A 20,936-nucleotide genomic window follows, 5' to 3' on the forward strand; every position below is an offset into this window, starting at 1 on the left:
GTCAATGGACCTTTCCATGATCCGCCCCCTTGCCCGCTCCGATTCCTGTGGCGGGCGGAATGGGAGAATTCACCGCCATGTCCCTTCTTTCGCATAACTGTCTGTGTTATTGTGTAAACTTTGATAGGTCAATTGTTTGGCGAGTCTGCTTACTTTATTTTTCTTTTCAGTGTGACTTGTTCATGGGGCCATTAAGGCCAGCGTTTAACTGGGGAACCATGTTAAAGCTGCCATGTTAAATTGCCAGCGTACTGACTGATGTGGTCTAATTGGCCAGGTTAATTTATGACTTTGCCAGCATCTGTGAGCCTGTTTATGTCATCAGGGAGACTACAGAGTGCTTCCTATCGCCCGCATGCAGAAGCTGTTTATGTATATTTGATCCTCTGGGTTCTGCCTGAAGGAACCTGATGCTGCCTGGAGCCCTGACTGTTTTACTCAGAAGATCTTTTGACGGGGGTGTTGTGTGGTGAGGGGGTGGAGGTGTGTGCTGATGGTTGGGGGCTGCTTATGTGTGATGCAGAGAAGCAACAGCATAAAACACTTCCACACTCTTTCAGCCACGGCAGTCTGGCAGGACAGCAGCACCTTTCTTGTTGAGTTTGAAGAGGGTTTCATTTTGGAGTTGCGGAGGGAAATTGTTCCTTCGGGAGTCACAACGAGCTTTTTCTTTGAGTCTAGAGAACTACCTGTGGCAGTAGCTGGTCGGAGTGGCAATCTGGACTTCCTGGGGATGAAGTTGTAAGCAGCTTGGAGTTACCGACACACAATTTGTCGTTTGCTGTGTTTCAGATTGTTAGTTTCCAGTATTGTTTTATTCTGATTTGGCGCTGAGGTACAAGGTGGAATTGAAATGTCTGTTGTGAGCTCGCCTATCAAGCAAACTGGTACTCTGCCCTGGCCTAGCCTCAACCATTACCCCTCTGTGCAGCGGAGGGGCACTAAAGATGAACGTTCAGAGCTGAGCGGCAGAACCCATTGTTGTGATCAATACAATGAAACTTCCAGCCTCTCCAAAGAGCGCTCTGCAACATATCCACTTGTAAATATGAATGAGGTGGGATTATTTGCTTAACGTGAATTGATTTGTCAATATCAGTGTAAGTGATTTGCTTTTTCGAAGTGAAATGTTGCTTATTTGTTCAGGGCTCAAGGACTGCATGCTCGCAGGAGGAATTTTATGACTGTGTAGAATGTCCTTTGTCCACCCACTGAAAGAAAATAGTGCAACACAGCTTGCCCCTTAGATTTGATTTTCCTTCTGCTGTTTGGAAGGTTTCCCCAAGCTTTCTTGGAATAATCACTGGATTCTTACCTGATCCACGAGCAAACTGGTGCAGAGTAAATTAAGATTAGAGAGATGAATTTATAGTTCAAAGATGGGTGTGAGTGGGGTGGCACAGTGGGTTAGCACTGCTGCCTCTCAGCCCCAGGGACCCGGATTCAATTCCTGGCTTGGGTCACTGTCTGTGCGGAGTTTACACATTCTCCCCGTGTCTGCGTGCGTTTCCTCCAGGTGGTCCGGTTTCCTCCCACAGTCCGAAGTAGGTGCATTGGCCAATCACAATCTCTCGCAATCACTTCATTTACCCTTGCTTTGCGTGTTTATCACTTCAATTATACCAGTAGGAAAAAAACTACATGGACCAAAATCAGCGGAATGTGGCAACCTGCACATAAGCAACAACCAAAAAAATCTTCTGGGCTGCACTCAGAACCCAGACGCATTTTGGCCCCCAGGCCCCAGGTTATCCGCCAATGGTCTAAATAGAGAGAGATTGCAAAACTCAGCAGTACAAGGGATCTGGGTGTCCTGATGGGTAAATCACAAAATGTTAATATGCCGGTATAGCAAATGATCAGGAAGGCAAATGAAATGTTGGCACTTATTGCAAAGGGACTGAAATTTAAAAGTTGGGAAATTTTGCTGCGGCTGTACAGGGCCTTGAAGAGATGACATCTGGGGTATTATGTAGAGCTTTGGTCTCATTTGAAAGAAATATAATTGTGTTGGACGCAGTTCAGAGGGGGTTCACTCAATTCATTCCTGGGATATAAGGGCTTATCTGCTGAAGAAAGGTTGGACAGATTGAGCCTATACCCATCGGAGAGGTGGTCTTATTGAAACATATAATCTCGTAACATCCTGGCTCCCCAGCGCTGGATTTGTGGGGATATCCCAAAGCTCCCCTGTAAGGGTTTACGCAAAAGGGATAACTTCCCCTGGACAATTGTGCTGCACAGTAAGAAGTCTCACAACACCAGGTTAAAGTCCAACAGGTTTATTTGGCAGCACGAGCTTTCGGAGCCTCAAGCTCCTTCTTATGTGAAGAAGGAGCTTGAGGCTTTGAAAGCTAGTGCTGCCAAATAAACCTGTTGGACTTTAACCTGGTGTTGTGAGACTTCTTACTGTGCTTACCCCAGTCCAACGCCGGCATCTCCACATCAATTGCGCTGCACCAGGAACCATCCAACAAAGCGATATAAATCGCTAAATTCAGATATTTTGGCCAGTGATACACTATTGAAAAGGTTAGAAGAAATAAAACCACTTCTAGCTTCAGCGTAACTATTTTAAATACGAAGATCGATTCCAATTGGGACACACCCAATGTTCCTGACTGAACAGATTGGGGTCGTCCCGCCCCCCCCACCCTGATATCCGACTGACTCCCGCCCCCTCCCATGACTGACCCCCAACTCCCCAAATCCACGTACTTTGGACGCTTACTTTCTGCCTGGCTTGTTATATTCAATACGTTCTTTAAACTCAACGGGGACGATTCTCACATCCTGCTGTGCTGTTTTTTTTTGGCGCAGCAGGCAGGCCGGGAGAATCACACCGGGGGGGGGGGGGGGGGGGTGCGATTCACGGGCTTCTTGCAAGTGTTCGTGCCCTGCTACCATCTCCCAGCGCCAGATTTCCCACGTGGCCTGCTCCGTGCCGGGAATCAGCATGGAGGCGGGGCTACAATTTAAATTGTATTTTAAATGTCAGACTGAAATAAGACTGAATTCTCTGGGCCCGCTGGCCTCTCCCATCCTGCCAGAATGTTTCACTCCAGCGGGGTTTAGAATAGCTCCCCACTTTCAGAGAGCTAGCAGCCTGACGCTGCCGGAGTGAAGGGAGGGCAATTGGGGCTCCATAGGGGGTTAGGTCAGGTGGGGTGGGGGGGTGCCCCTGGGCAGGGGCGTAGCCAGGTTCTAAAGTTAGGGGGAGCGAGCACATAAAAAAGGCACCCCCCACAATGCATACCAAATAATTTTAAATTCATTATACATTTTTATTCTGTATTTAAAATCAAAACATAATAAAAACACGTGTGTTATTTAATTATTTTAAATTTTAAACGTAAAATGAAAACAAAACGAAGCAATATTGAAAAATTCATCCCCTTACTCCTCCACACCAGATCGGTGATCAGTAATAATGTTTCGATAGAGTTAATAACTATTAAAAAGTGTAGTTACTTTTTGGAAGCTGGACCAAAGGGCAAGTCTGGAATAAAAACCAATCTTGTGGCAGGCTGCGGTGTTCCCTCTCTTTGCTTGGAGTTAAAGGGTTTACACTTGGCAGCTGTCTTGGGATTAATCACCACTGGCAATGGACATGTCAAAGCTGGTAGAGCCCACTACTGGCAAAGGTGCTTCCAACATGGGCAGTGCGACCCGGGCACACACCGAGAGGTCTCGGCCGCATCCAAAAATCCTGCCAGCGGACCGGACTACCTGCAATGTCTCAGCCATTCCTGCAGCAACTAATTTAAAGTGGACGGATAAAGCAGACTGGGCACAGACCCTCCCCGATCCTTCCCCCGCCCAGGGAGGTGAACCCTCCATTGCCCTTCCTCCTTTAACCCTCTTCCAGCTCCACTCACCCAACTCCGAAGCCGCCGCCATCCTCTCGCGTGCGGGCCAGCCCCGCTGCAACTGCACGAGCTCCTCGCCTTCCAAACTCCAACCGCCTCGCGCCCAGTCGGCCACGCCCTCCGGCTGACAGCTCTCCAGATCAGCAACTGGGAAATGGAGCCAAGTTTGAGGACTTGAGATCTGAGGGACCCGTGAGGAACACCTCGTTGAAAAGGCGCCACTTTTGAAGAATGTGCTCAGGGGGAGCGGTTGCTCCCCCTCTAGCTACGCCACTGCCCCTGGGCATGGGCACCCTATCAATAATATTGGAATATTATTTAAATGGAGAAAAATTACATCATGCTACTCTGCAGAGGGACCTGGGGGTCCTTGTGCATGAATCGCAAAAACTCAGTCTGCAGTTGCAGCAGGTGATCAAGAAGGCGAATGGAATGTTGGCCTTTATCGCGAGGGGGATAGAATATAAAAGCAGGGAGGTCTTGCTGCAACTATACAAGGCGCTGGTGAGGCCGCAACTGGAGTACTGTGTGCAGTTTTGGCCTTGGAGTGCAGAGAAGGTTCATCAGATGGATACCGGAGATGAGGGGTGTAGCTTATGAGGAGAGATTGAACAGATTGGGTCTGTACTCCTTGGAGTTTAGAAGACTGAGGGATGATCTTATAGAGACATATAAGATAATGAAGGGGCTGGATAGGGTAGAGGTAGAGAGATTCTTTCCACTGAGAAGGGAAACCAGAACTAGAGGGCACAGCCTCAAAATAAGTGGGGGCCGGTTCAGAACAGAGTTGAGGGGGAACTTCTTCTCTCAGAGGGTAGTGAATCTCTGGAATTCTCAGCCCATTGAAGTGGTGGAGGCTACCTCGTTGAATATGTTTAAATCACAGGTAGATAGATTTCTGATCGATAAGGGAATTAAGGGATATGGGGAGCAGGCGGGTAAGTGGAACTGATTTGCCTCCGATCAGCCATGATCTTGTTGAATGGCGGGGCAGGCCCGAGGGGCTAGATGGCCTACTCCTGCTCCTATTTCTTATGTTCTTATCTGTGCCCCTGGCAGTGCCCGGAGCAAAGTGCCCATGCCCAGGTGCTGGGGCCTGATGGGGGCAGGGCCTAGGGGTGGGGGGCTGCTGCCAGTCTACATTGAGATCGGTGGGAGCAGGAGGGAGGCCAATGATCAGGGCAGGCTGGGGAAGAGGTAGGGTGGTGGTGGGGGGGGGGGGGGGGTGCGGGGTGCGGGGAGCAGATTTCTTTTCTTAAAGGACATTAGTGAGCCAGATGGGCTTTTGCTATAATTGACAATGGTTTCATTGACATCTTTTATTTCCAAATTTTTTAATCCCACCATCTGCTATGGTGGGATTCGAACCCAAAGCATTAGCCTGGATCTCTGGATCACGTCCAGTGACAAATACCACTACATCACCGCCTGATGAAAGGCTTCACTGATTGTAAAGGTTGACAGCGTCATGGCCACTGGACTAATGTTGGCAACGCTCATTGAGTGTGGTGCACAATGGTGGATCAGTATTGGGGGTAGACCATTCGGCCCCTCAAGCCTGCTCTGCAAAGCACTTGAAGCAAATAGGGTTAACGCAGTTAATATTTTGCAAGGGATTTTTTTTTTGCCTTAAGACTAATTCTTGTATTTGTTGAATATCAATGGGAGCTTTAATCTGCTGTTTTTTCTCATTGCGTGATAATATCATGTTTTCTTTGCAGAGTTTAACTATGTCTGTGTTTATCAATGGACTGATACTCAGCCTTTTGTCTGTTTGCTGAGACAACATCATTCCCAGCCCACAAATGATGGGAACAGTTTGATCTTGATCTGAACAGATACATGACGATGTTGTCTAACATTCAGCATTCTTGCTCATCCTGTTAACGTTCTAAGCAGCCTGTGTTCTATTTTTTGTGTGCATCGGTCCATCAGGGTTGTCCATCCATCAGAATTTGTCTTTCGAAACATAACCAGGTTATGAAATCAACACGTCGTGCGACAACGGAATTGGAAATAGGTGGAACAAAAGACTATTTCAGCAGTGTGAGTCGGCAGAAATGAAAACAAAGTTATTGCGCTAGACAACGGTGAATTCCACAGTAATTTCCAAATTAATATAAAGGAGCACAGCTTATACTATTGTAGGCTGCCCTTCTACCATATCAAACACAAACATCCCGTGACGTAATTTTAAATTTTGCACCGAGATCACTGATGGATCTCACTGGAGTGTGTCCAACCAACCATGCAGAAAAATACTTTGAATCAAATGACACCGTCAAGATTAAAATCACTCTGTGCAACACAAAAAGAAGCTTCCAATCTAAGATGATTCAATCGATCCCACGGGATGTTTGTATTTTAATTGAATGGCCTAACCCACATTTCAGGCAAAACAACAATTGTAGTATCTGTGGGGCCTGAAGCTGTTATTAACTTTTTTATGTGAGCGTAGAAACTAGAAGCAAGAGTAGGCCATTCGGCCCTTCGAGCCTGCTCCGCCATTCATTTTGATCATGGCTGATCATCAAATACAATAGATTCCACCTCCTCCCCCCCCCCAATATCCCTTCATCCCTTTAGCCTCAAGAGATTTATCTAATTTCTTCTTGAAACCACACAACATTTTGATCTCAACTACTTTCTGTGATACTGAATTCCACAGATTCGCCCCTCTCTGAGTGAAGAAATTTCTCCTCACCTCAGTCCTAAAAATAATCCCCACAGTGCAGAAGGAGGCCATTTGGCATATGTGTTATGATATAATTCAAGTAAATAATACCATGCTAAAGTTTCATGCTTTGTGGCTGTCATACAACCTCCACGTGATAATTAAAATCAATGGGCATCCTTATATGTCGATATTTAAATGTGTGTTTGATATGTTTACCTGGAGGTGGAGGACCTTTGCATTATTGACCGTTTACCAGTTCCATCTTTTTTTTCCTCCCTGCTTTCTCCCCTAACCTCCGCACAACTTTCCCCCTCCCTCTAAACGAAGCTTAGCTTGTCATAACCCTGATAATTGCGAAGCTTCACAGCTCTGCATGCTCCATCTCCCCACTTAAGGCTTGACAGCGCATAAGGAGGCACAGTGGTTAGCACTGCTGCCTCACAGCACCAGGGACCCAGGTTCAATTCCGGTCTTGGGTGACTGTGTGGAGTTTGCACATTCTCCCTGTATCTGTCTGTGGGCTTCCTCTGGATGCTCCGGTTCCCTCTCACAATCCAAAGTTGTGCAGGTTAGGTTGATTGGCCATGCTACATTGCCCCCTTAGTCTTCCAAGATGTGTAGGTTAGGTGGATTAGCCATGGTAAATGTGTGGGGTTACAGGGATGGGGCAGGTGAGAAGGCCTGGGTAAAACACTCATCAGAGAGTCGGTGCAGACTCACTGGGCAAAATGGTCTCTTCTGCACTGTCGGAATTCTAATGGGGAGGATCAAATCAAAGTGGAATTGCAACAGCCAAAATCCATACTTTCTCTGGTCTGCTGAAATTGTATGCCGTTATCATTTATCATGTTATCTGCATTGAGAGACATGTACTGAAGAGTTGTTTGAAAAGATGGACCCTCATGTTTGAAATGAGGGACATCTCAAATTTGTGCAGCTTGTCTCTGGCCACCCAGAATAACTCATTGCAGGTAACCGTGAATGAGGTTCCATCCTCTTTGATTCAGCTGCTCGCTTGTTGAAAATGTTCAAAGTGACAAAGTATTCCTGGGAATACTTGTCTATCACAGTGCAGACATAGGATTTATATTTTAAAACAAAGAACAGTACAGCACAGGAACAAGTCCTTTTGGCCCACCAAGTCTGTGCCGCCACAGATGCTTCTCTTATCTAATATTTTCTTGCCTCTATGTGGTCCATATCCCTTTATTCCCTGAGTTTGCACCTTCTCCCCGTGTCTGTGTGGGTTTCCTCTGGGTGCTCTGGTTTCCTCCCACAGTCCAAAAGGTGTGTTGGCAAGGCGCATTGACCCGAACAGGCGCCGGATTGTGGCAACTAGGGAAATCTCACAGTAACTTCATTGCAGTGCTAATGTAAGCCTACTTGTGACTAATAAATAAACTTTAACTTTTATTCATGTATCTGTCCAGATGCCTGTTTAAAGTTGTTATAGATTCTGCTTCCACCACCACCTCCGGCAGTGCGTTCCAGGCATTCACTGTCCTCTGTGTGAAAAACTTGCCCCTTATATCTGTTTGAAACTTTCCCCCTCTCACTTGCAACCCATGCCTGTGTCTACTGACATACCACAAGACCATAATGCATTATGCTGAGAGCAAGAAGCACGCATAGCATAGTTCTGTCCTAAAATGGCTGATTCCAAAAGTACTGATTCCACAGGTTCCTGGTTTAGAATATCTCATTAGCCATGTATTCTCTATGTTGGTCACGGAGACCACTTCCTTGAAAGAGCTCAGCGAAATAGTAACAGCAATAGTTAATACCATTTTACTGCCCTGATTCACCTGGGTGGGAGGTCTCATAATCGCTCCCTATATTGCACAAATCTGACTTAATGACACATTGTTTGGATTCAATGTTTGAGGTTACAGTACCATGGAATAATCACTGTATTTTATCACAAACAAAGGACATGTTGCAACATTTTTTGTTTTCAAAATATTTTACAAAATGACTCCCAGTGACTTGGAAAGTAAGATGAGTAACTAACTGTTGGAATGAAGACTACATTTATATAGTGCCTTTCTCAGATACTGGTTGTGTCGTAAAGCATTTCACTCGTTGCAATATTTTTGAAGTGTAATCCCTGTTCTAATGTTGTATTAAAGGTGTGTTTGCATCACCTATCGCATTGTTCTGCAGCAGTGCTGAAAGTTGCTTATACATTATTTTACTACCAGATTAAATTAATCTTAAGATCTGACTTTGCACTTAAAGTTTATTTATTAGTGTCACAAGTGAGCTCACATTAACACTGCAAAGAAGTTACTGTGAAAATCCTCTAGTCGCCACACTCTGGCGCCTGTTCGGGTACACTGAGGGAGAATTTAGCATGTCCAATGTAGCACGTCTTTCGGACTGTGGGTGGAAACCAGAGCAGCCGGAGGAAGCCCACACAGACACAGGGAGAATGTGCAGACTCTGCCCAGACGATGACCCAAGCCGGAATTGAACCCGGGTCCCTGCTGCTGTGAAGTAGCAGTGCTAACCACTGTCCCACCATGTCTCCCCACTCGCTTTCCTCTACTCTCCAAACTCTCGGACCCTGCGATTTGGCACCCAAGCTGCAAATCTCATTGCAAGGTTTAAATACGATCTTCCAGAGTTTGGATCTTAAGAGGAATTTTACTGTTGCCAAACTTTTTGGCTACTTGGTGGGTAACCCAGAGGTTGAGACTTCAAATCCCACAACTTGATAAAAAGTAAAATTGGATTCATGAATTCTGGTTATCCAACAGCTTTCATTTTATTTTTGGTAATTTGCAATCTGACAGCAGAAAGAATGATCGTGAGCAATGCTGGATTGACATAAGACCCCAAATTGTTCAGTCATGCTCGTTGGGGGAGGGACCAGTTAGCCTTTCCCATTAGTAGTCAGAGCATCTTACCCTTGTGGGCACTCACTTATAACTTACAATATCTTGTACAATTGTGGGGTCGAAGGGTATAACAGTGGGACCCTCGTATTGATGTCACACATGTTCCTTCAGTTTCTCCACCGATGGACTGACTTAACACTGTTTAAGGTGAAGCTTGGTTGAAATAATTCATTGTATGCTGAAGTTAAAACATAGAACATTAGTTATAATAAAAGCAAAATACTGCAGATGCAGGAACCTGAAACAAAAACAGAAAATGCTGGAAAATCTCAGCGGGTCTGTCAGCATCTGTGGAGAGGGAATAGAGCCAACGTTTCGAGTCTAGACGCCCCTTCATCGGAGCTGGAAAGCAAAATATTGCAGATGCTGGAATCTGAAATTAAAACAGAAAATGGCAGAAAATCTCAGCATGTGACTCCAAACCTGCAGTAATGTGGTTGACCCTTAAATGCCCTCTGAAATGGCCTAGCAATGGCCCACTCAGTTCAAAGGGTGCTTAAGGATGGGCAACGAATGTTGGCGTTGTCAGCGGCACCCACGTCCCAAGGACGGATGAAGAAAGAAAAATGACTGGTATCATGATGTAACTTGCTGCATGAGTTTTATCAAAATCTCTTTGTGCTTTGTCACACAGGCTCACCTTGTGGCAGCCTTTGAGCAAAGCCTGGCAAACATGACAGGACGATTGCAGAGCTTAACGATGACTGCTGAACAGAAGGTGAGTGTTGTCTGCACCCGGTGTCATGTGTACTCTAATGTACTATGTAAAGAAAGCACTGTTCCACTGAGAGGATGATCAGTGTTTGGACAAGTGGATAATGTAGGGGGTAAGTGACTCCCGAGTTAAACTGGACACGTATCCTTCAGAGAGCTCCCTCACTGTGAACAACTGCTAGGACGGCAAGAAGATGGATTGGATGCATTTCTCACGATTTGGGATTTTTGATGTTATTATAATGTGCTGTTCACATTGTGGACGGGATTCTCTGATCTCGTTTATTCCCCGCCCCGCTGCCCGCGGGAATGGAGAATTTGGCACTCGGTCAAAACTCCATTCACCGCAGTGGCACCAGAGCCGCAGAAGGGGTCAGAGGTTTCCGGCATATTCAAAACAGCAAGGAAAGAGAAATATATTTCCAACCAGGCTACCATAAACAATCCAGTTCATAACATAATCTGTGTACATTTTTGAAAGCAGTAGTTCCGTTTTGAGAAAAGCCAGTTGTGAATTAGTGAACAAGACAACAATGAAACACAGCTTATTTTCAGATGTAAAGAACGTTTTATTTGTCTTGTAATATTCAGGATTCGGAACTTAATGAATTAAGAAAAACCATCGAACTGCTCAAGAAGCAAAATGCTGCTGCCCAGGCTGCAATAAATGGAGTCATCAACACACCTGAACTCTCCTGTAAAGGTAGGAAAGGAATTATTTATCTGGTATGTGGAAGTATTTATATATTCCTTCAAATAATTATTTCCAAGAAAATTTTACTACTCTTATATTTGCTCTCATTTGCCGATGGGATAAATGGTAACAGATCAAGCCATGTATCAATTCTTAATTGTGCTATATAAGGATTGTAACATCTCTTTTTAAAAGGAAAGTCATGTGTTCATCAGATACTCTCTGACTAACAGTTTGCCGGTGCAGTAGCACTTGAATCACCATTATCGCAGTTCTGCCTTAACATTAATGGGTGGCATGGTGGCACAGTGGTGAGCATCGTTGCCTCACTGTGTCAGGGACCTGGGTTCGAATCCCAACTTGGGTCACTGTGCGGAGTTTGCACGTTCTCCCCATGTCTATGTGGGTTTCCTCCAGGTGCCCCAGTTTTCTCCCACAGTTCAAAGATATGCGGATTAGGTGGATTGGCCATGCTAAATCGTGTTTTAGTGTCAAGGGGACTAGCTAGGGTAAATGCATGGGGTTATGGGGATAGGGCCTGGTTGGGATTGTGGTCGGTGCAGACACGATGGGCCAAAAGGCCTCCTTCTGCACTGTACGATTCTACTATTAAACTATCTCCCTAGTTTGCTCATGATAGAAAATCATTTCAATTAACAGTGTCTTGCCAGGATAATGTTTGCCGCATTAGGCTTTTTATTATATTTGTGTACAAGTCAACGTTATATCAGAAGTGAACAGACAATTATCACCGTACTGCCACCAACTTTCTTTCAAGTGAATCACGTTTTAAAAAAACAGTTTATTTGGTGAGACCACTGATAAGCTTGCTACTGCTTTCAGCCAGGGTCACGCTGTCCTTCAGGGCACCTTCTAATTGGGAATAGCTGGATATGAAAGGGAAAAAAAAACAATCCCAATGATAAGTCTATCCCATTAATGGGCCAAGCCAACTAATCAATCATCGGCATAGAGACATGCTTCCCTCCTTTTTTCTCCCTCGCTGGTGGGGTAGCTGTAGGTTGACTCTGAATGAGGTTGGGCTGAACTCTCTTTCTTATCAGTAATGGATCTGTTTTTACAGAATTCAATTCTACTGATGCAGCAATAGGAGGTTATGCTCCCAATTTCGGTACGATTCATGAGTGAAACAGTAACTCGTGTTGAGCAAGGTGTACACAATTTGTGTAGTGACCTGGCCACAAATATCTATTAGATCACCTTCATCTAATGTGTCAGTTAAATGAGGGTGTGCGAGTTGAAATGCGCGCACCAGAGGGATTTGGCTGATCAATATGAGTGCAATTTCTTCCTACCAGGAAGCGGCACGTCTCAGTCAGCAGATCTTCGGATCCGTCGGCAGCATTCGTCAGATAGCGTGTCCAGTATTAACAGTGCCACCAGCCATTCCAGTGTGGGCAGCAGTGCAGAGGTGGACTCCAAGAAAAAGAAGAAGAAGAACTGGGTAAGTCCAGGGACTCTCAACATCTGAATGTGTTTTTCTAAATCAAGAATTCTCCATGGGATATGGGCCAAACGCGGGGCAATTGGGACTAGCTTAGTGGTTTTTTTAAAAAAAAGGGAAGCATGGACATGTTGGGCCGAAGGGCCTGTTTCCATGCTGTAAACCTCTGTGACTCTAAGATTAAGTCCGCAGTGCCCTTCACAAATTCACATCCTCCAGGACAAGTTTACAATTCGGGGGGGTGTGCGGGAGATTTTTGCCACGCATGGTGTAAGGCATGAACACAGTTTATAATAAGGAGATCGTTGTATTTGATAAGTGTTGTGGCTAAAAGTTCAGTTTCCATTGGTTTCTGGCACAGTGGTGATTATATATTTCATTCAGATATTTTTGCAAGAGTTTTGACTCAAAATTGAAATCTCACTCCTTTGGTGAAAAAGGTTTACCTCTTTCACACCACACTGGTACTCAGAAGGTTTCCTGGCTGCCAGTTTTTTTCCAGTTTAGAATAGATAAATAGAGACAAGCGGGCATGGTTAGTGAGAGAAGGCAAAATGGAAGAGGGCAAACTAATTTGATAATCATAATTAAATGTGTGATTTTGCCTGAATTGGGTGTATTTGACGATATATTGAAGATGAGTTCAGATAACCTTCAGTGAATACAAAATGTCAGCACGGCGGCACAATGGTTAGCACTGTTGCCTTACAGCGCCAGGGACCCGGTTCAATTCCCGGCTTGGGTCACTGTCTGTGTGGAATCTGCACATTCTCCCCGTGTCTGCGTGCGTTTCCTCCAGGTGCTCTGGTTTCCTCCCACAGTCTGAAAGACGCGCTGGTTAGATGCATTGGCCACGCTAAATTCTCCCTCAGTGTATCCAAACAGGCACACGAATGTAGTGACTAGGGGATTTTCACAGTAACGTCATTGCAGTGTTAATTTAAACCTACTTGTGACACTAATAAACTTAAACTTAAAATGTCAAACTAAGATCTGCTGGAAACCAGGCACCACAGATTAATTCAATGGATCCTGTATGCCCTGTTGGCTTGTAGGGCGTACATTACTATTTGACTTTGTGAATGAAGCTGCAGTACCTCAGCAGCATGCGTTATTCCATTATTGTAACAATAGCCAAAGTACAATGTCTGGGAGATGACTTAGTTCAGTTGGCTGGACAGTGGTTAGTGATGCAGAGCGATGTCAACACCATGGGTTCAATTCCCATATCTGAAGTTATTCATAAAGGCCCCGCCTTCTCAACCTTTCCCCGCACCTGAGGAGTGGCAATCCCCAGGTTAAATCTTCACCAGTTGCAGCCTTTGGTTATCTCGGACTATGGCGACTTTACCTTTTATCATGTCTGCTCTCTTCATTGCACATAACATAGTTGAATATCAACCAAGTAGCTCTGCGTTAAGATGTCTGTTAAATTATCTCCATAATTTTACAACACGTTTGGCACTTTTGATCCTATTATGGGTCTCCGCTCACCCCCTCAATATGTGGGTGACACGTTGGCACAATGGTTAGCACTGCTGCCTCACAGCGCCAGGGACCTGGGTTCGATTCTCAGCTTGGGTCACTGACTGTTTGGAGTTTGCACAATCTCCCCATGTCTGCGTGGGTTTCCTCCGGGAGCGCTGGTTTCCTCCCACAGTCCAAAGATGTGCAGGTTAGAACATAGAAAAACTACAGCATAATACAGGCCCTTCAGCCCACAAAGTTGTGCCGAACATGTCCCTACCTTAGCGATTAAAGGTTAGGTGGGTTGGCCATGCTAAATTGCCCCTTAGCACGTCCCCCTGACACTAAGGTAAATGCATGGGGTTATGGGGATAGGGCCTGGGTGGGTTAGGTGGATTGGCCATGCTAAATTGCCCCTTAGTGTCAGGAGGACTAGCTAGGGTAAATGCATGGGGTTATGGGAATAGGGCCTGGGTGGGATTGTGGTCGGTGCAGACTCGATGGGCTGAATGGCCTCCTGCACTGTAGGATTCTATGATGCATTGTTTCAGCATGATACCTTGCTAGACTGAATTTACAGTTGTGGGGCTGAGCCTCTGCTTGCCCTGAAGTCACAGATCATTCACCCCAACTATCGAAATGATGCTACCCACGTGATTTAAGGGTCGGTGACCTGAGAAAGCTGTGGGCACATGTCCCACCCTTCTGGCCTCTACGTGGATCTGCGACATTTCAGGTCCATCATATTCTTGAAACATGAAACTGTCTGTTGAAGAATTCATGTTATTTGGACAGTTTGAAATATTGAATTTGTGTTGTCAATTTATAAAATCATTTGGCAAGATAACATATAAGAAGGTGTTCGACCTACCCAACGAGGAACTGCTGGACGGAGTGCTCATCTCTGATTACGAATAGGCAACTTGTTCATATGTTTGTTGAGATTATGGTAATATCTTGCGCTTAGAGCTGAGAGCTAAATATGTTACTTATTTTTGTGGTTTAGCTTGTATCCAAACTCTAATTGGCTGATGTAAAATTGTAGCCACAGAATACTGCAGTGCAGCGAGGCCCTTCAGCCCATCGAGTCTGCACCGACGCATGAAACGCTCTGACCTGCCCACCTAATCCCACTTGCCAGCACTTGACCCATAGCCTCGAATGTTATGGCGTGCCAAGTGCTCATCCAAGTACTCTTTAAAGGATGTGAGGCATCCTGCTTCCACCACCCTTCCAGGCAGCGCATTCCGGACCGTCACCATTCTCTGGGTAAAAACGTTTTTCCTCAAATCCCGCCTAAACCTCCCACCACTCACTTTTAACTTGTGTTCCCTCGTAACTGACCCTTCAACCAAGGGGAGCAGCTGCTCCCTATCCACCCCGTCCATGCCCCTCATAATCTTGAATACCACAATCAGGTCATCCCTTGTTGACAGTTCTTGAAGAATAGCATTTTGGGTCATTAATTGTTCAGAAGAGGTTTAGCGACAAATACTATTAATCAAATTTTTTAATATTCGTTTTATGATTTTTTTTTTGTCTGATAGCAAACATCATCTTGTTGCATGTTGTTCAGTTTCGACCCATTTTGTCTGTTGAACGATCATTAATGCTTTCATTAACAGCTATAATAAATGCCGCTGAGATTTTAGTTGCAAGTAATGTTATTTGATGTATGTATATTAAGAAATATTCTAACCTTCGCCCAGAAATGTAGTTTTCACCAATTGAAGTTATGCATGGAGTTCGTGATTCTAATTCCAACAGCAAATCCATTTTGCCCCTCGTAACAATTGATTTACAACTTAGCACTGCCGTTCCTACCTTGCTGCTAAGAAATTCCAAAAAAAGTCACAAATTTTCACAACTCTGTGGAAACCGGATCTCCGTTTGTCCAAATGCAAAATACTGCAGATGCTGGAAGTCTGAAACAAAAACAGAAAACGCTGGAAATTCTCAGCAGATTGGGCAGCATACGTGGGGGGGCAGCATACGTTGGTGGGGGTGGGGGGGGGGGTGGGGGGGGAAATAAGTTACCGTTTCATTGACTCTGATGTTCTCTCCAGAGATGCTGCCCGACCTTCTTGAGTACTTTGAGCACTTTCTGTTTTTATTCCTTCATTTGTCTCCAGCTGACTTGATCTTGACCATCCTTGCCACCGGCGTTTTGTAGAATTTATTTATCAAGTACATTTTCAACTTCGTTCAAAATTAAAATTAGTTTGTTGTCTTCTCTTCTCTTTTCCCTGTGCTCGCACACTTCACGGCAGGTTTATGAGGTAAGTATGACCTTATACTTGCAGATCACCTTAAATCTAGCATGACATAATATACCCTCGGTACAGCACACAAATCAGGGAACGGTTAATTAGTGAGGGCCCTGTCAACTTCCCTCTCCATTTGCCTGATGTTGTGTTCCATTCTGCACTGCTGTGGGAATAATACTTACTTCAGCATGTCTTGATGATCACATAATTTCAGATGAGTATTTCACACTTGATTCTACACAGATGTTAAGTCATTCCTCAAGGGTGCCACAGTGTAGTCGACCCATGTATTGCACGTGGTATTTTTTTAATCGGAGCTGCATCGTGATGTTATGGTGGCAAATGGATGCTATCTTCCGTTGGGGGTGTGTGTGTGTGTTAGGCTGCCGTTCCTTGGAGGCTATGATAGAAAGGAATTGGCAGAACAGATCCCCTTGGTGAAAAACACGAGCAAGTTAATGAGAGACAATAAATCTCTGCCTTGGAGCTTTGTACGTCTGACAGTTTTCTTGTGGTTTCTCCTATTTTGAGTGATCTGACAAGAGAAGGTCAAAGTAGCATCAAATGAAGGTTGGGAAGAGAAAGATGCTTCAGATTATTGGATCGTAGAAAGAATTGGGCGCAGATTAATCATTTAATATATCAGTAGAAATAATAGTTTGGGATAAAATGTGTCAATTTTTGTACTGTTTTAAATCTTGCTCACTTAATAGTTTTTTTTTGTCAAAACAGACGTTCCTTCAATAAAGGTAATAAATTCAGTGAAGCACTGATTTATTTGGGGGGAGTGGGGTATGGTCAACTTCATCTCTAGGTAGTTGGCTGGCAATGGTGATTGAGTGGAGGGGCGAGCTGGGGAGGGGGGGGTGGGTAGGATAGGCGCAGTGGTTGGATGGCAGGTTTTTGTGAGGCCAGGAAGAACATCCATGTTAGCAGGATGAGCTTCCTGCCTGAATAGGCAACCACCCGTGCAGAGGCCCCAGGAAAGTGGCAGAGAGCAGTAAGCATGGCCCTGATTTTCAGACGGCGACCTCCCAGTTATCATCCAGAGGACCGGCAAACTGCAATATGTATTTTCTGGCAGATTAATGTTGCGAATGGGTGGGTTGCTACAGTTGTCGGATACACTTAACTCTGTGTAGGCATCAGTATAGAAACACAAAATAAAATCAGTGTTCTTTTTCATTGAAGTCACATGTTGATGGAGTGGTGAGAGGTAGGTCTAAATCACTGGACCCTAAACTATAAAACTGGAATTTATGAATCCCAGTCTCGACTGAAACTCTTACCTGAGCTTTCTCTAAGTAGATGTCTATGAGTCTGTGGGAAGAAAAGTAAGAATGATCTGTGAAGAATCTATTTCTATATTGCTAAATGTATCTTTTGGTTGTCTGGTGGGTAGACAACACCACTCTTGATGCATCCTTAGACATTCTAAGTGATGGTCTTAAATTTAATTCTTACTTTGAAGAACAAATCTCCACTGAATTGTCCACAGATGCTGGCATTGTTGTTGTTGTGATTCATTTAAGTGTTATCCTTTTCAGTGCTTCTTGCTTTTTTGGATTGTGCCATGCTGTGCTTCTCATTATGACGTGCTTTTAATGGTTGCTTGTCAGATATTCTAATCTAGTGGGAACTTTAGGAGGGCATTTACTCAACTTGGCAAAAATGTAGGGATGCGCTTTACCCATGTTTTCATCAGGCTTACCAGAAAAGATAGTTATGTCAGTGAAAAGTATTTCTACAGGAGACAGCAGTGTTGGAGTGTGGTCTACTTCACTAATGCAACTAGCCAAGTGTGGCCATGTGATGGTCAAAGTTTATGTTTTTATTCCCCCAGGTTGGAGATTACAATACAAGGCGAACCAGTGCATTTCTAAAGGAAAATCTTCCTTGTGATATTCTGGTTTAGAAATTTTCTGTTTCGAGTAATACTCCACATGCAGTTAGACTAAAGACAATCACAGCAAAGACATCATCACCTTTTCTTCTGTCATATGCTGAATCTGGTTTTAACGTGCTGTCGAATTTCCGCATGGCTTGTGGTTAGTCGGAGGGAATTGCCACCTGCAATTTCCACAGGACGCTACCTATCTCCTGCCATAATGTCAGCGGGACGTTGGTGGTGACCCAGAGACTGTCCTTTGACACTGTTTAGCCAGGATTTCCGCTGAGGTTACAGCAGGGGACAGGCGTCAATTCTACCTTTCGCCATGCTTCTTTGTAACAGGCTGGCAGAGGCTCCAGTGCCACCTCAGGTGAAAGAAGAGGAGAGTTATCTTTATTATTACCCATTTGTTTCAGTGACTTTTCGGTAACTGCATTACGCTGTGACTTATTCATGAGTGTTAGTATAATGTCAGAAGTATGTGAAATCAATTTATTTACCGATGTATATTTTCCTCTAAATATTCATGTTACATCCTGTGTGAACGTTTGTGTTGTTTAGTTAAGAAGTTCCTTCAAGCAAGCATTTGGCAAAAAGAAGTCTCCCAAATCTGCCTCATCTCATTCAGATATTGAGGAAATGAATACCCCAGATTCTTCCTTACCTTCTTCCCCCAAGTTTGCTCACAATGGATCTACGCCCTCAACACCAATGATGAGAACATCGCACTCCAACTCGCTGTACGTAGACCTTTATTTATTACTGAAAGGCAAACACTGCGATGTTTAGGGTATCAGCTATATGGTTTAACCCATAACGTGCATGTCATTTAGCTTAGTTGGCTGGACAGCTGCTTTATGGTACAGAGTGACGCCAACAGTGTGGGTTCAATTGCCGTACTGGCTGAGATATTCATGAAGGACTGTCCTTTGCCTGAGGTGTACTGGTCCTCGGGTTAAATCACCACCAGTCAGCTCTCCCCCTCAAAGGGGAAATAACCTATGGTCATCTGAGACTATGGTGACTTTATCTTTAATGTGTCACATAGAACAACAATCAAGCTAACATGGTTGCGGGGAGATGGGGGTGTAATGGTAATGTAACTGGACGAGTAATCCTGAGGCCCAGGCTAACCTCTTCTAAATTCAATTAATAAATCTGGAATTGAAAGCTTGTCTCAGTAATAGTGACCATGAAACTATCATTGATTGCTGTAAAAGTTCAGTCTTGTCCTTTAGGGAAATCTGCCATTTTTACCTGGTCTGGTCTACATGTGACTCCAGACCCACAGCAATTTGGTTGACTCTCAACTGTTCTTTTAAATTCCCAAGCAAGCCATTTGGTTTAAGGGCAATTAGGGATGGAGAATAAATGCTTCGCCTTGCCAATGACACCCACGTCCCATGAAAGAATAAAAAACCTTGGTTACCAAATCATACGTTACAGCCAATGTCCCAGATTCCCCCATAACCATTATTGAGTATGTCCTGTCCCATCAGCAGGACAGACCAACCAGAGGTGGTGACACAGTTGCATGCAGGGAGGGAACAGCCTATGGGGCATTAACATTGACTCCAGCCCCTATGAAGGACAAATTTGCCAAACTGGGCATGTGGTAGCTGGTGACAAAAGGTTCACCAAGAGGAAATTTTCCACATGGTCTCATCCTCACTATTCTAGCTGCTGCAGATGCATCTGTCCATGACAGTATGGGCAGGAGTAACCACTGCAAAACAGCAGAAGCTGCATGCTGTCGACAGAGCAAAATGTTCCCAAAACCAACAGATCAACTCAATGCTCTGCAGTCCTGCCACGTCCAGTTGTGAATGATAGTGGACCATAAAACAATAAACAGGAGGAGGAGACTCCACAAATATTCCCATCCTCAATAATGGGGGTGCCCAGCACCTCAGTGTAAAAGACAAGGCAGAAGGATTTTCAATTATTTTCAACCAGAATTACTGTGTGGATGATTCATCGCGGTCGCTTCCTGAGCTTCCCAGCGTCATAGATGTCAGTCTTCAGCCAATTTGATTCACTCCAATTGATTAATAAATGACTGTAAGCATTGGATACTGCAGAGGCGATGGGCCCGACAACACTCCTACTGTAGTCTTGAAAACTGGTGCACCAGAAGTAGCTGCGTCCCTAGCCAAGCTATTCCAGTGTAGCTACAACACTGGCATTGGCCTAACAATGCGGAAAATTGCCCAGATATGTCCTATCCACAAAAAGCAGGATGAATCCAATCCGGCCAATTACCACCTCGCCAGTCTACACTAACCATCAGCAAAGTGATGCAAGATGCCATCAAACGTGCGATCAAGGGACATTTACACAGCAATAGTCTGCTTGCTGATTCTCCATTCTCCCTCATCACTGGGCTCCTGACCTCAATTTCAGACGTGCCTGAGAGTGACTGCCCTTGACATCAAGGCAATATATGACATTCACTACCTCCACCACTACTTCTGGTGCACACAGTAGCAGCAAGTGTGTATCGGATACACAGGGCAACTGCAGCAACTCACCAAGGCTTTTTGGACAACGCATTCCAAACATGTGACCTCCACCACCTAAAAGGACAACAGCAGTCAATGCACGGGAACTCCACCACCTGCAAGGTACCCTGCAAGTCGTACACTATCCTGACTTGAAAATATATCCCTTTTCCTGCAATGTCACAGGGCCAGAATCCTGGAACTTTCTCCTTAGTGGCACTGTGGATATATCTACACTGGGGGAGGCGATGGCCTAGTGGTATTATCGCTAGACTATTAATCCAGAAACTCAGCTAATGTTCTGGGGACGCGGGTTTGAATCCCGCCATGGCAGCTGGTGGAATTTGAATTCAATAAAAAATATCTGGAATTAAGAATCTACTAATGACCATGAAACCATTGTCGATTGTCAGAAAAACCCATCTGGTTCACGGATGTCCTTTAGGGAAGGAAATCTGCCATCCTTATCTGGTCTCACCTACCTGTGACTC

The 20,936-nt window shown here is 44.8% G+C and overlaps 1 protein-coding gene across 2 annotated transcripts in view; it reads left to right on the forward strand.

Annotated features, from left to right (window-relative positions):
* The window catches only part of nav2a (neuron navigator 2a), a 385,063-nt gene that overhangs the window by 326,639 nt on the left and 37,488 nt on the right, over window positions 1-20,936 (forward strand). For both annotated transcript variants that reach the window (XM_078220996.1, XM_078220997.1), the window contains 4 exons: window positions 10,081-10,164; window positions 10,752-10,863; window positions 12,174-12,319; window positions 18,506-18,684. In XM_078220996.1, coding sequence (XP_078077122.1) covers window positions 10,081-10,164; window positions 10,752-10,863; window positions 12,174-12,319; window positions 18,506-18,684 — 521 coding nt within the window. The remainder of the gene's footprint in view (window positions 1-10,080; window positions 10,165-10,751; window positions 10,864-12,173; window positions 12,320-18,505; window positions 18,685-20,936) is intronic.

Source organism: Mustelus asterias, chromosome 9 (genome assembly GCF_964213995.1).
Source record: "Mustelus asterias chromosome 9, sMusAst1.hap1.1, whole genome shotgun sequence".
NCBI classification, from domain to species: domain Eukaryota; kingdom Metazoa; phylum Chordata; class Chondrichthyes; order Carcharhiniformes; family Triakidae; genus Mustelus; species Mustelus asterias.